General features: G+C 41.2%; 2 protein-coding genes across 2 annotated transcripts; both read left to right on the top strand.

The window, feature by feature from the left end:
- The first annotated feature begins 5,027 nt into the window (after positions 1-5,027).
- On the top strand, positions 5,028-6,539 carry LOC118815977. Its single transcript, XM_036582441.1, has 2 exons — positions 5,028-5,437; positions 5,608-6,539. Exons 1-2 carry the CDS (start codon positions 5,089-5,091, stop codon positions 6,366-6,368), a joined length of 1,110 nt encoding a protein of 369 aa, XP_036438334.1. The 5' UTR covers positions 5,028-5,088; the 3' UTR covers positions 6,369-6,539.
- Positions 6,540-9,948: 3,409 nt separating this feature from the next.
- On the top strand, positions 9,949-11,354 carry LOC118815978 (uncharacterized protein F54H12.2-like). Its single transcript, XM_036582442.1, has 2 exons — positions 9,949-10,173; positions 10,422-11,354. Exons 1-2 carry the CDS (start codon positions 9,986-9,988, stop codon positions 11,257-11,259), a joined length of 1,026 nt encoding a protein of 341 aa, XP_036438335.1. The 5' UTR covers positions 9,949-9,985; the 3' UTR covers positions 11,260-11,354.
- Positions 11,355-12,159: the final 805 nt, after the last annotated feature.

Below are 12,159 nucleotides of genomic sequence, written 5' to 3' on the forward strand. Positions count from 1 at the left end.
ATGTACATAACGAAGTGGATAGTCAGTGTGCATTACTGTGTTGTGTCGTGCATTTTCAATGCCCCGTTCCACTGTGTATTATGTAATTCACGGGGTGGCCAATGAAATGAGGCAAACTGAAGAAGTGAAGAATTACAAAGCATTTCTCAAAGTTTTGTGAGGCTGGGGAATCATGCAACTTTCCCATGTGTAGTTGGAACTACAGATGGCTGCAGTTTTTGAATTAAAGCTCCAGGAGAACCTGATGCACAATGTTACAGAAGCTGGAAGCTCTATTCATCTGTGCAGCTGCAGGTTGTATGTGATCATCGGGCAAAGGTTTTGGATGTTTTATAGGCTTTTCTGGATCAGTGCATGATGCAAGGGTCCTTTGCACTGTACTCTCTACAAGCAGGCAGCATGATCCTTGGTGTTGGTTGTCAGTCCCACTCCTGGACCTCCTAAAAATAAATGCAAACCCATAATCTAACCTTTACTTTCTTTTGCCTAGGTGAATTATAGCATTTTTAAGCATTTTTAAATATTTGAATTATGTTTGAAATATGCTCAAAGGTTTAAAAGCAATAAATCCTTAATCTTTCAATTAATGTACTCATTTATTATTAATCATCAGCTCTGTCTTGGAACTTACTTTGTATTTCTTTTTTAGGTTGTGCCAATTCCAAAGGACAGTCCCGTCAACAAAAACAAAATCAAATTAGGGCTTTCAACTTTGTTAGAGAATAGGTAAAGAGATGAAAAGATCCGACTTTATTCAGCTAAAATTCTAACCGGATTAGTTTTTTATCCACACAAGCAAATTACTTCTATTTACTTTTTAAGTTATGATTAGCTAATGTTACATTTTGTACTATAACTGAGTATGCATGACTAACTTATCTGTGTCCAGTCGTATCTGCAGAGTGTGGCTGCAGGTTTTTATGATTAATTGTTTTTCCTGATTAAGGGGAATCAGATGAGCTTATTTCCAGTGAAAACCTGGTGAGAACTTTACATAGTACTGTAAACGTTAACCAGACAGAAACCACATTTCTAGAAAGGAAATGTACTTATTTATATTTGAGAGAAATTGAATGAGAGATTGAGATGGGAAGAGTGAGTTGTATAGTAAGAAAGTGATATGTAGAGACAGAGAGAGGTGGAGATAGAGTAAGATGTAGAGACTTGGAGAGAAAGAGATGGGGAGAGATAGATGTAGAGAGGCATGGAGCATTGTCCGTAACATTTTTTCCCCCAGTGTCCCAACAGGCATCCTCCCATCTGCCTCCTTGAGCCACCTCTTCACTACTGGAATGGTGTTGAAGTGCCCATGTCTGGACCCTCCAAGCTAATGAAGAGCAACCTTGTCAGTGTGTGAACACTCAGCTTGCCCCTCCAGTCAGTCTTGGCTCGCTTCATGGCACTGAAGCCCCTCTCAACAGGGGACAGAGGCAGGACCAAGATGAGCTCCACAGTGAGAAGGAACTAGGGAAAGCTGCTTTTCCACTCATCATCCATGAAAAAAGTCAAGCCAAGCATTCCTTTGTAGTAATCTTTTCAGGAAATCTACCACCTACCATTGCCAGAGTAGTGTGATATATTCATGCATGTCTGCAACAGCTCTCTCAGAAATACAGCTTGTATCTTTTGCAGTTTGAACGTGAAGATTGGACATTGGTATATATCACAGCGGATAATAACAAAACCAAGGGATAGGGGAAGTATGGTTGTGTAAATACTTTCAGTCTTGTAAATTAGCTAGCTAGCTAGTGTACCTGCAGCTGCAGATGATTACATGTAGCACAGCTTGGCTACATAATGTGTTTTTTTTTTGCTAGCTGATTGACAGGCTGGCTGATTGACTGAATGACTGACTTGCCATGACATGATAAAATAACATTTAACAGAATTATTGTTATTTACCTGTTAAAATATGGTTTTAGCGCCTGCTTCATTGATTTTGAGCGAAGATTGAAGTGCACTCAGTCTTGTGGATTGGAACACAGCCTCTGTCATGTTACTCCGCCCCTCCCCATACTGAAAAAATATCTAGTGAAATTAAACAAGTTTTGCAACAATTTGCATGTAGTTTTTTAAAAGTGAATTTAACTAAATTTAGATCATTTTAAGAAACAATATACTTAGTGTCAAAATGTATAAAGGGATAAAACAAGTGAACCAAAGCTGTATTATTCCTGTGTTAAGTAAACTTTACTTACAATTTTCATATAATACAACTAAAGCATATCAAATATAACTCAGCTTTCTATTGTATTTCTTACTAAAATAAATTGTTATTATAGCCTAGTTTCTAGAATTTTAATAAAATATAAAATTTTCTTGGTGTTTAAAAAACTCAGTACAAAAGAAATGCAAAAAGAATCTCAAGTATTTATTTTAGCAAGCAGTTACTGTCAACATTTGCACTTACCAAGTATGCAGACTTTCGAGTTCAAAAAATGTAAAAATCTGTGTATTAGATTAAAAACAAATGCTGAAATGAGTTTTCAAACTTCGTATGCAAATGACCAAGTACATATGACATTGTGCCTTACACAAAATCTAAGAATGAGCACTTTATAAAATGCACCTGAGACAGCTCTTTAAATTTATTAAAAAATCCATTACAAACTTTTTTGCTGACTCCTAGAAGTAAAGATCTACAAGACCAAAAACTTAAATTCAGACAAACATGAAGGCTCTGATGTACATATAAATACATTGTTGATGCACATGAATTTGAATTTACTCAACATTTACTCTCCCTCAGCCAGCAAATGCATAACTCTCAATGAACAGCATCTATGAAGGCTTAAACCCTTGCTTGTAGTAACAGTGCAAAATAAAAATCGCTGTATTTGTAGATTGTTTATTATTATTATTATTATTATTATCATTTATATTATTATAGTACTTTTATATGTGGCATTACAGGTTCTGTTTTGTCTGTTCCAACTTATTAAATTTTAGGAAAACAAAATATTGTGTGTGAAAATGTCTTTAAGTATTGTGATATGTTTTGCTATATCACCCACCCCTAAGCCCCACACACATACGTTTTAGCTATGTGTCTACAGTCTATTCTTTGGATTTGAACCTAATTATCTCCCCAATTTAATCGTCTCCAATTCCACCCGCTAGTTAAGACTCCCCCAGTCACACGATACTATCAACGCTAGGAGGGCGAAGGCTAACACAGGCTTCCTCCGAGACCTGTGAAGCAGCCACCGCTTCTTTTCGAACTGCCGCTCACGCAACGTCACTGGACAGCTGAACGCGCTCGGAGGAAAGCGCCAACCGCCAGATCTGTTACGTCAGCTAACAGACGCCTGCGCTGACTAGCGTCGCGTTAAGTGATGGGGGGAGAAGGAGGGGCCATCCTACCCACCCAGAGAGAGCGAGGCCAATTGTGCTCTCTTGGACTCCCGGCTACGGATGGCTGTAGCATCACCAGGGATCGAACTCGCGATCTCCTGATGACAGGGCCAACGCTTAGACGGTTGCGCCCTATAGTCTATTCTTTAAAACATCAATCAGCATGGGACAGCTGATAAACCGATCTGAAAACAGTCATGCAAGCAGCTTGTTCTGCAAAGACTGCACATCTTTAAACCGTTCAGCTCAAGAAAAATCTTCTGCAGTACTTCAAATATGTATTTCAGCTCAGAGACACAGCTTAAATTCAGAGTATATGACTCTCAGTAGTTATTAACCCCGGTAAATGTCAAAATGATTTATGAGTTATGCGTGACGTCACATGTGAAATATGTAAAGTATTTTCCCAGGGGGTTGATGTGTATAAAAACGTAAACATCAGTGGTATGACATCACATGTGAAATATGTAAAAAAATTTCCCAGGGGTTGGTGTGTGTAAAATGTAAACATCAGTTATATGACGTCACATGTCAAAATTGCAACTAATTTTCCCAGGAGGTGATGTGTGTAAAAACTGTGAACAACTATTGTAGGTTGTAAAGAATCCGGTGATAAAATGTTCAATTTTCCCCAGGGTGCGTGTTGGGAGGGGTGGCAAGCGTGAGCAAATTTTCCCCCTCTTGAGAAGTGTTAATGAAAAAAACGATGTGAATTTTGTGTAAAAGTTTAAAGGGGTGTGAAAAATTAAGAGTAAGGATGAAAAAAGATGCAAGGACTTACCGTCGGTGGGGTGTGGTGGGGTGTGGTGGGGTGGGGTGGGATGGGGTGGTTGGGTCGGGGTATGGTGTGTGTGTGTGTGTGTGTGTGTGTGTGTGTGTGTGTGTGTGAATGCTTTTTGATAACTACCCGAGGTTTGCCCGGTATGATGCGTGGGAATAATTTTCAAAAGATTCCCAGGATGTGTTTTGGAAAAAAAGATGTGTTTTGGAAAAAAAGATTCCCATGATGTAATGGTATGACGTAGTTGTTGTTGTTGTTGTGTTTTTGAGTGACCGCAGCAAGTGGGGGGCCCCCGTTCTGCTAAGCGTGACTAATAATTGAACAGGTGTCGTGGTGTTTTTCTCCTCACAATACTATAAAAACTGGCCGTAAAAGAGACAGATTGGTGCGGAGAGTGACTTTTCTGCAAAACCATCGTCATGGATTCTCCAGACAGATCGTCTAAGGCTCAAGCCGGATCTCCGATCTTGAATTCCTTGAGCAAATGGCGCTATCGCACATTCATTCGGGACAACTTACAAAAGCGTGGAATACCTTATTTCGTGTGGCCAAACAGCCTAAAACGACTGAAACTGAAGGAGCAACCCCTGAGGACCAGTCAAATTTTGAGCGCGAGGAAGGCCTTCGTTCGCAATGACATACCTAAACACTGCTGGCCCCGTTCGATTCGGGAAGAATGCGATGTTACACCTTCGCAGAAGAAAAAGCAGGAAATCGACAGATTCAGAGCGGACGACAGTCTGTTTAAACCGAGCATAAAGAGGAGATGTCTTTCGATGACGTATTTGACAATTTTGCCGAAAGAAACCCGGCTGAACAATCGCTACATCGTTTTCCGTCAGAGCAGACTGTTTCACAGTGACAAGCCGACTGAAGTCTCCATTTCCGAAAAGGAGTTGTACCTGTTAAACCAGACCGTCCCGAAAACGAATGAAGTGGGGGAATTGCATGCTATGATCTTACAGGCCAGAAACAGGTCATGCATGGTTCGCGACACAAAACACAAGACCGAACTGTCCAGGTCTGCCACAATCACACTGAAGGTCAGATCCGCGCATTATTTGCGTCAAATCACCCTGACCATCACAGGGCTCAAGACCCCTGAGTTTACCTACAGAGTTCGACTAGAGGTGTGCACGTCACCTGTGATAAGGCACGAAAACGTGTGCTCCAGCGATGACGACCAGTGGATTTTTTATTTTGCCCCTACTGAAAAAGAAGAGCACGTCCAGCTGATTGAAATAACTTTGCGGGAGAGCGAACTACTGGATATTTATCACGCGGTCAAACATGTTCTGACAGGTAAGAAAAACGCTTTTTTTCTTAAATTCATTTTGACCGTTTGAGGTACCGTAGTTTGTGAATATAAGCCGTGAAAAGGGTTATACGGTTTCAAGTTGCAGCGTGTGGCCGAAGAGTAAGCATGTACGAGCCCGTTAAACCTTTTAACGATTTTCTCTCTCTATCACCAGCCAGCGTAATATGTGGTTGCGACAGCTGTCATATTCCACGCCCGACGAGTCTGATGTCTAAATACCAAGATGACAAAACGGCGATGCGCATGTGCGAGGACATGCCCAGCGGGAGAGATTGGGGGTGTTCCCCCACTCACCAGCCAGAGCACGATGAAGAAGAGAGTTCTAAACTAGACTTCGTGGAACGTAAAAAAAGCGGTGAAAATGACATTTCAGATTCGACCAGCGCCAGCGAGGTAGAAGAAATGGAAGAGGAAGTCTCCGGCGTGACCGATCTGGACAGCGATGAATTTATCGTGGTGGACGAGGACGGCTTACAAAGCCGACCTTCTTCGCCGGCTGACATCGAGCAGCGTGAGAGAGAGAACGCGAGCGCTTTCTCAGGAACGGGGTCAAAAGGTCAATGCGAGGAACCTCTTGACGCCGGCGCCAACTCGGAAAGTCAGAGCGAGAAGCCTTCGGACCTCAGTCTGAAGGGCCGAGCCACGAAAATTGTGGAATTTATCTGGGCAAGAGCGATCATCCTGGCTGTTCGTCAATGGGTTACGAGAGATTGCGCTGGGTGTCAAATTGAACACCCATCACAGAGACAGCACAGTTGCGTGGAAGGCGTCCCCGTAAGATTTCTGGACAACGAGTTAAAGCAGAAGTGGCTGAATCTCATTCCCGCTTGTGAATTGGAAATAAAAGAGTCTCTAAAGCAACACTTTGAATTAAAAGAACCTCATGATGGTTTTGTAATAAACATTTTGCGTTGAATTTACACGCTGACGCAGGAAAAATTGAGTGAATATAACCCGCTGTCCGAGTACCTGAGCAGAGAACCGTCCGAAATTCTGAGCCGGTTTTACATGCGGCCGGATGAACCTCTGAACAGCGCTGCGGAATCAACGGCCGCCGACGTGTGTAAAATTCTGATGGGGTCTGAGGATGACAGATCGGTGTAGTGATTCGCGAGAGAGAGAGAGAGATTGTGTATTTGTACATAAGACATTTATGACACCGATGTTTTTTTGCTGCTAGTAAGTTTATACATTGTATATATTTTTTTTATTAGACAAACCATAAACATTATTACTATTAGAAAAAACTGGGACCTTTTTGTTTTATTAAAAAACACCACATGTTTTTCGTTTAATATTTTAGTCGTTTGAGTTTGTGTAATTGTTTATAGCACCTTTATGACATCTTTTGATCGCTGCTAGTAGTTTACATATTTTTTGAACCCCTTTTGTGCATGTTTATTAGACAAACTGTATAGTCTTTTCATTTTAATATTTTAAACCATGTAATCATTTTAATTTTTTAATATTTTAAATCATGTAACCATTTTTCATTTTTATATATTTAATAGTGTAATCATTTTAATATTTTTAACAGTGTAATCATTTTAATTTTTTAATATTTTAAATCATGTAACCATTTTTCTTTTCATATTTTAATTGTAATCATTTTAATATTTTTTTAATATTTTAAATCATGTAACCATTTTCTTTTCATATTTTAAGTGTAATCATTTTAATATTTTTTAATATTTTAAATCATGTAACCATTTTTCTTTTCATATTTTAAGTGTAATCATTTTTCATTTTCATATATTTAATAGTGTAATCATTTTTAGTTTCATATGTTATACTTCAGTGTTCATCACATTTAGTTTGAAACTAATTTACCTATATCTCAAACTAACGGTTTGTCAGTAGATTAGATACTAACAACCAAAAAAAATATAAAAGAAATAAACCGTTTTTAACAAAAAAATAAAAAAACACATAAAAACCTTTAAACAAAAAAAATAAAAAACCATAAAAACCTTTTGAAGTCGTTTTCTGTCATCAGTTTGTTTTCTCCACATTTTATTTTAGACCGTGTTTTACCCAGAAGAAAATATAAAAACCCTAACGTGTTTCACACCTCGACCATTTGGACATGTCTCAGACGGCGCTGCAAGAGTTGTACCATAAACCCGGGTCGGAAGGCGGTCTGTGTGGTAGGGAGCCCTTTATCAAAAGCGTAAGGGAGGTGGGGTTGGCTAATAAAAATAAAGATGAAATTGATAGGTTTTTACAAAGTTCCGACACTTACACGCTACACAAACCCCGAAGAATAAACTTTAAAAGGAGTTTCGTACTAGCGTGCGAAAAAGATTCACAATGGCAGTTAGACTTGGCAGATTTATCCTCTCTATCGGAACACAACGATGGGAAAAAGTTTATTTTAACCTGCATAGATGTGTTTTCAAAATACGCGTGGGTGGAGGCGTTGGAAAATAAGAACGCCAAGAGCGTAACGAAGGCCTTTGAACAAATACTTTTACGAGGTAGAAAACCCGTCACCCTTCAAAGTGACAAGGGCGAGAATTTTGTAATCAATCATTTATGAAACTTTTAAACAAATATAAAATAAGACATTTTACTACGGCTAGCGAATTGAAAGCCTCTGTGGTGGAGCGATTTAACAAAACCCTCAAAACGCGGATGTTCAGATATTTTACAGGTTTTAACACCTTGAGATATTTAGATGTGCTTTAGGAACTAGTGAGCGCTTACAATCGCGCTTTTCACAGATCTATTCAAATGCGTCCCGAAGAAGTGAACGAGTGCAATCAGATACAGGTGTTTCATCATCTGTACGGGAAAAGAATGAGAGGGGAATTACCCCGACCCAAGTTTAAAATAGGTGACGCGGTTCGGATTTTGAAAGAGCGCAGGGTCTTCGCGAAAGGTTACGAACAGTCTTTCACGGATGAATATTTTTTTGTGGATAAAATTATTAAACGAGACCCGCCGATGTATAAACTAAAAGACCTCGATAATGAAATAATAGAAGGTTCTTTTTATGAAGAAGAAATGCAGAAAATTATTGTACCTGAAAATAAAGTCTATCGTGTAGAAAAAATACTGGCTAGGAAAAAAAACTAAATCCGAGGTTCTCGTTAAGGTGAGATGGAAAAAATTATAAAAAATTTGACTCCTGGGTAAACGAAAATTCTATCCAGGACGCTCGATAAAAACCCCGTGAGAGAGCGGCGCAAGCCCCTATTCGGAAGCGCGGACCACCCCACCATGGAAGAAACCAGAGATTTTTTCATCACTCTGCCGAGTAACGCTAGCGACAAATTATACCCTCAAAACGATATATCCAGCTACAGGGTGAAGTTAGCCAAAACCGTTCACCTCAGGGGCGGTTGGGAGGTCGGCTTAGCAGAAATTTCATTTCCTCAGAGTTGGTACACGCTGGCGGACGGCGGGCGACAGGAAACGGACTTTTGGGTGTGCGAAGGGCCGGATCTCAGTAAACAGGTGGCTTTTAAAGTAAAATGCGGTTATTATACTTACATCGCTGACATTTTGACCGAAATGAACAAATATTTTAGAACCACCAAAACCCACGTCGAATTATATTTGGATAAGGTCACGAGACGGGTAAAATTAGGGGTCACACCGGAGGAGATTATACGACTGACCTCGCTGAACAGATGGCCTATTCGGATTCGAACGCACGGACAGTTGGCGCACATTCTGGGCTTCGAGGAACAGAAGTGGACTGACCCGACCGAAACTAAATTCCCTGCCCATATTAAAGGCGGAACGTTTTATTTGTTTCTTTATTCAGATATTTCTTCACATCAGATCGTGGCCGATACCTTAGCACCTCTTTTGCGAACCGTTCAAATACCCAAAGCACATCTGGATTTCGTCACGCTAAACTTTGACAAGGTGCACTACAACCCGGTCAGCAAACACGTGTTTGATGAAATTTTAATAGAGTTGAAAACGGATCAAAACCGAAACGTCAAATTCGAATTTGGAAAAGTGATCGTGAAGCTACATTTTAGACCGATCCGATAAAAAATGTCTGCTTATCACGCCGACCCTAGCCCCTACGTCCTCTATTATACGCGACAGGCGGGGTCCGGTTTAGAAGGTTTCAGCGGAGCGCCCGTGCAGTACGGAAGAGGGATCGGCAACGTTTTTCGGGGTTTGTTTAGACTGGCGGTGCCTCTGCTAAAATCGGGCTTCAACTTAGTCAGACCACACCTCAAGACCGCTGCTAAAAATATCGCGAAAGACGTGGTTTCCGCAGCGGCGGGGAAATTACTGGGAAACGCGTCGGAAAGGCGGCAGGAGGGGGAAGGCCTGGTGGTTTTGAGCCGCGCGAATCGACGCATGCGCCCACCGGGGCGTCGCGGTTCCGTACCTTTTAAAAATAAAAGCGTTTTTTCAAAAGGTCTCAGTCTGAACAGGAAGCTGGCGGGTGCGCTCGTCCGCGCCTCTCGTTTAAGGAATAGGAAGAAAAAAAAGAGCGAGCGGAAAACCGGTGCGGGTCCCGACATATTTTAAAAGATGTCTCTCATACACAGCGCCTCGGCGGAATGCATGAAGTCCGAGCTGGACCTATTTACGATCCCTATGACGCAACACAGTATAGAATCCTACAAATACGTAGAAACGCCTCCCATCACGGCCATTACCGAAAACGGCCCCCTGGAATTTTTTATAGCGGGGTCGGGGGACACCTACGTCGATCTGAACCGTTCGCTTTTGTACCTCACGTGCAAAGTTACCAACGCGGACGGAACCGATCTGGCGGCCGGTGCGACCGATCAATTACCCCGCGGCCACTCTTTTTAGCCAAGTCGACCTGTCCCTCGGCGATAAGCTCATTTCTCAAAGCGGTTCCACGTACGCCTACAGGGCCGTTCTGGAGTGTTTGCTTAACTATTCCGAACCTACTCTGAATTCGCAATTCGCAGCGGGGCTGTTTCGCAAAGACACGGCGGGGCGCATGGACGAAGCTGACCCGAACAGAGACAATGAGGGGTTAACGTGGCGAAGCGCTTATTGCGAAAGGAGCCGAACGTTCGAATTAATGGGACATTTGCATAACGACTTTGCATTTCAGGAAAAGCTTCTTTTAAATTCCGTCGACGTGAGAATCAAGTTAGTTCGTAATAAAAACGAGTTTGTTTTAATGTCGTCGGATCCGAACCCGGGCTATAAACTTCACATTTTAACGGCCCTTTTGTACGTGAAAAGAATACACGTGTCACCCAGTGTGAAACTGGGGCACGCGTCAGCTTTGCTTCAGTCTAACGCGAGGTACCCGTTAGAACGAGTTAACGTGAAAGTGTTAAGCGTGCCGGCGGGGGGTCGCGTGTCAAACCAGGATAATCTATTTTTGGGCCAAGTGCCAAAATTCATCGCTATAGGTTTTGTTCATAACGAAGCTTTCAGCGGATCATACGCGCGAAATCCTTTTAATTTTCATCATTACGACGTGGAATCTTTAAATCTCAGCGTGGACGGTGTGTCCTACCCGTCCACGCCTTTTCGACCCCTTTTTCCCAGGCAGCGCTGCCTGCGAGAATACTTCAGCCTGGTCGAGGCTACGGACAGAGGGTTGAGGGACCAGCCTTTGGCCATCTCTCGTGAAGATTTTTCTCAGGGCTACTGTTTATTCGCGTTCAACTTGACCCCCGACGAAAGCTCGGGCGAACACGTTTCCTTAATACAGTCGGGGCACGTTAGACTGGACCTCCGGTTTCGAGCGCCTTTGCCCAACACCATAAACATCATCGTGTTTGCGGTTTTTGACAACGTGTTAGAAATTGATCACAAACGTGAAGTGCTTATGGACTATTTTTAAAAAAAAATGGACACCAGACAGATCGCTAAAGCCATGCGATACGCCCGAGGGTTCAGAGGCGTATTCCCCTGCGATCAACTGCCGCGGGTGTTAAAACACACACCTCCGTCCTGTTTTATTGTGAATACACATCCTCACACCCTGCCAGGACAGCATTGGTTGGCTGTTTTAATACTGTCAGATGGAAATGCAGTTTTTTGATTCCTACGGGTTTCCGCCGGACTCTGAATTTTTCCCCAGTTACATCATGCTTTTTCTAAAAAATAATTCACGACGAGTTTTGTGTAACGCTAGACAAGTTCAAGACCATAGGTCGGACGCCTGCGGGCATCATTGCGTGTATTTTCTAAAACAGCGTATGAAGGGTCTTACGTTTTCTCAGGTTCTAAATTCTTATTCCACCGATTTACGAGAAAATGATCGCTCTGTTAAAAAATATGTAAAAAGTTTGCTGCGGATAGATTCTTACTGTCATATTGTACACGGCGTGCAAAGTTGTGTTTACCGTTGTGATTTTATCAATAAATGATTACAAAATGATCTTTTAACGTCTGTGTGATTATATATTTCAATAAAATCGCTACGCTTTAAAAAATGTTTACTTTATTCAAACACACACACACACAAGAAAAAACATATTAAAAGAGTTGAAAAATATGAGACTATGTTTTAATGAAAAAAACAAAAGCATAAAATGTACTTTGAATAAGATATAAATGATGTGGTTATTTAAACATACGAATGAAAGCATTTTGGTTTTAATAAAAATGTGAAAAGATTCAAACATACACATTACCCGTTGGTTTAAATATGACACGATTATAAAAAGCATAAAATGTACTTTGATTCAGATATAAATGAAAACATTTTGTTTTTAATAAAAATGTAAAAAAAGATTCA

The sequence above is a fragment of the Colossoma macropomum genome, unplaced genomic scaffold (assembly GCF_904425465.1).
Source record: "Colossoma macropomum unplaced genomic scaffold, Colossoma_macropomum, whole genome shotgun sequence".
Lineage (NCBI taxonomy): Eukaryota > Metazoa > Chordata > Actinopteri > Characiformes > Serrasalmidae > Colossoma > Colossoma macropomum.

What these genes read in the sequence shown, in the direction of transcription:
- LOC118815977 (XM_036582441.1), top strand. Translation starts at nt 5,089, where the DNA reads ATGATCTTACAGGCCAGAAACAGGTCATGCATGGTTCGCGACACAAAA. An exon ending in GGTCAAACATGTTCTGACAG is followed by an intron (nt 5,438 to 5,607) that starts GTAAGAAAAACG and finishes CTCTATCACCAG; the next exon opens with CCAGCGTAATATGTGGTTGC.
- LOC118815978 (XM_036582442.1), top strand. Translation starts at nt 9,986, where the DNA reads ATGCATGAAGTCCGAGCTGGACCTATTTACGATCCCTATGACGCAACA. An exon ending in TTTGTACCTCACGTGCAAAG is followed by an intron (nt 10,174 to 10,421) that starts TTACCAACGCGG and finishes TGACCCGAACAG; the next exon opens with AGACAATGAGGGGTTAACGT.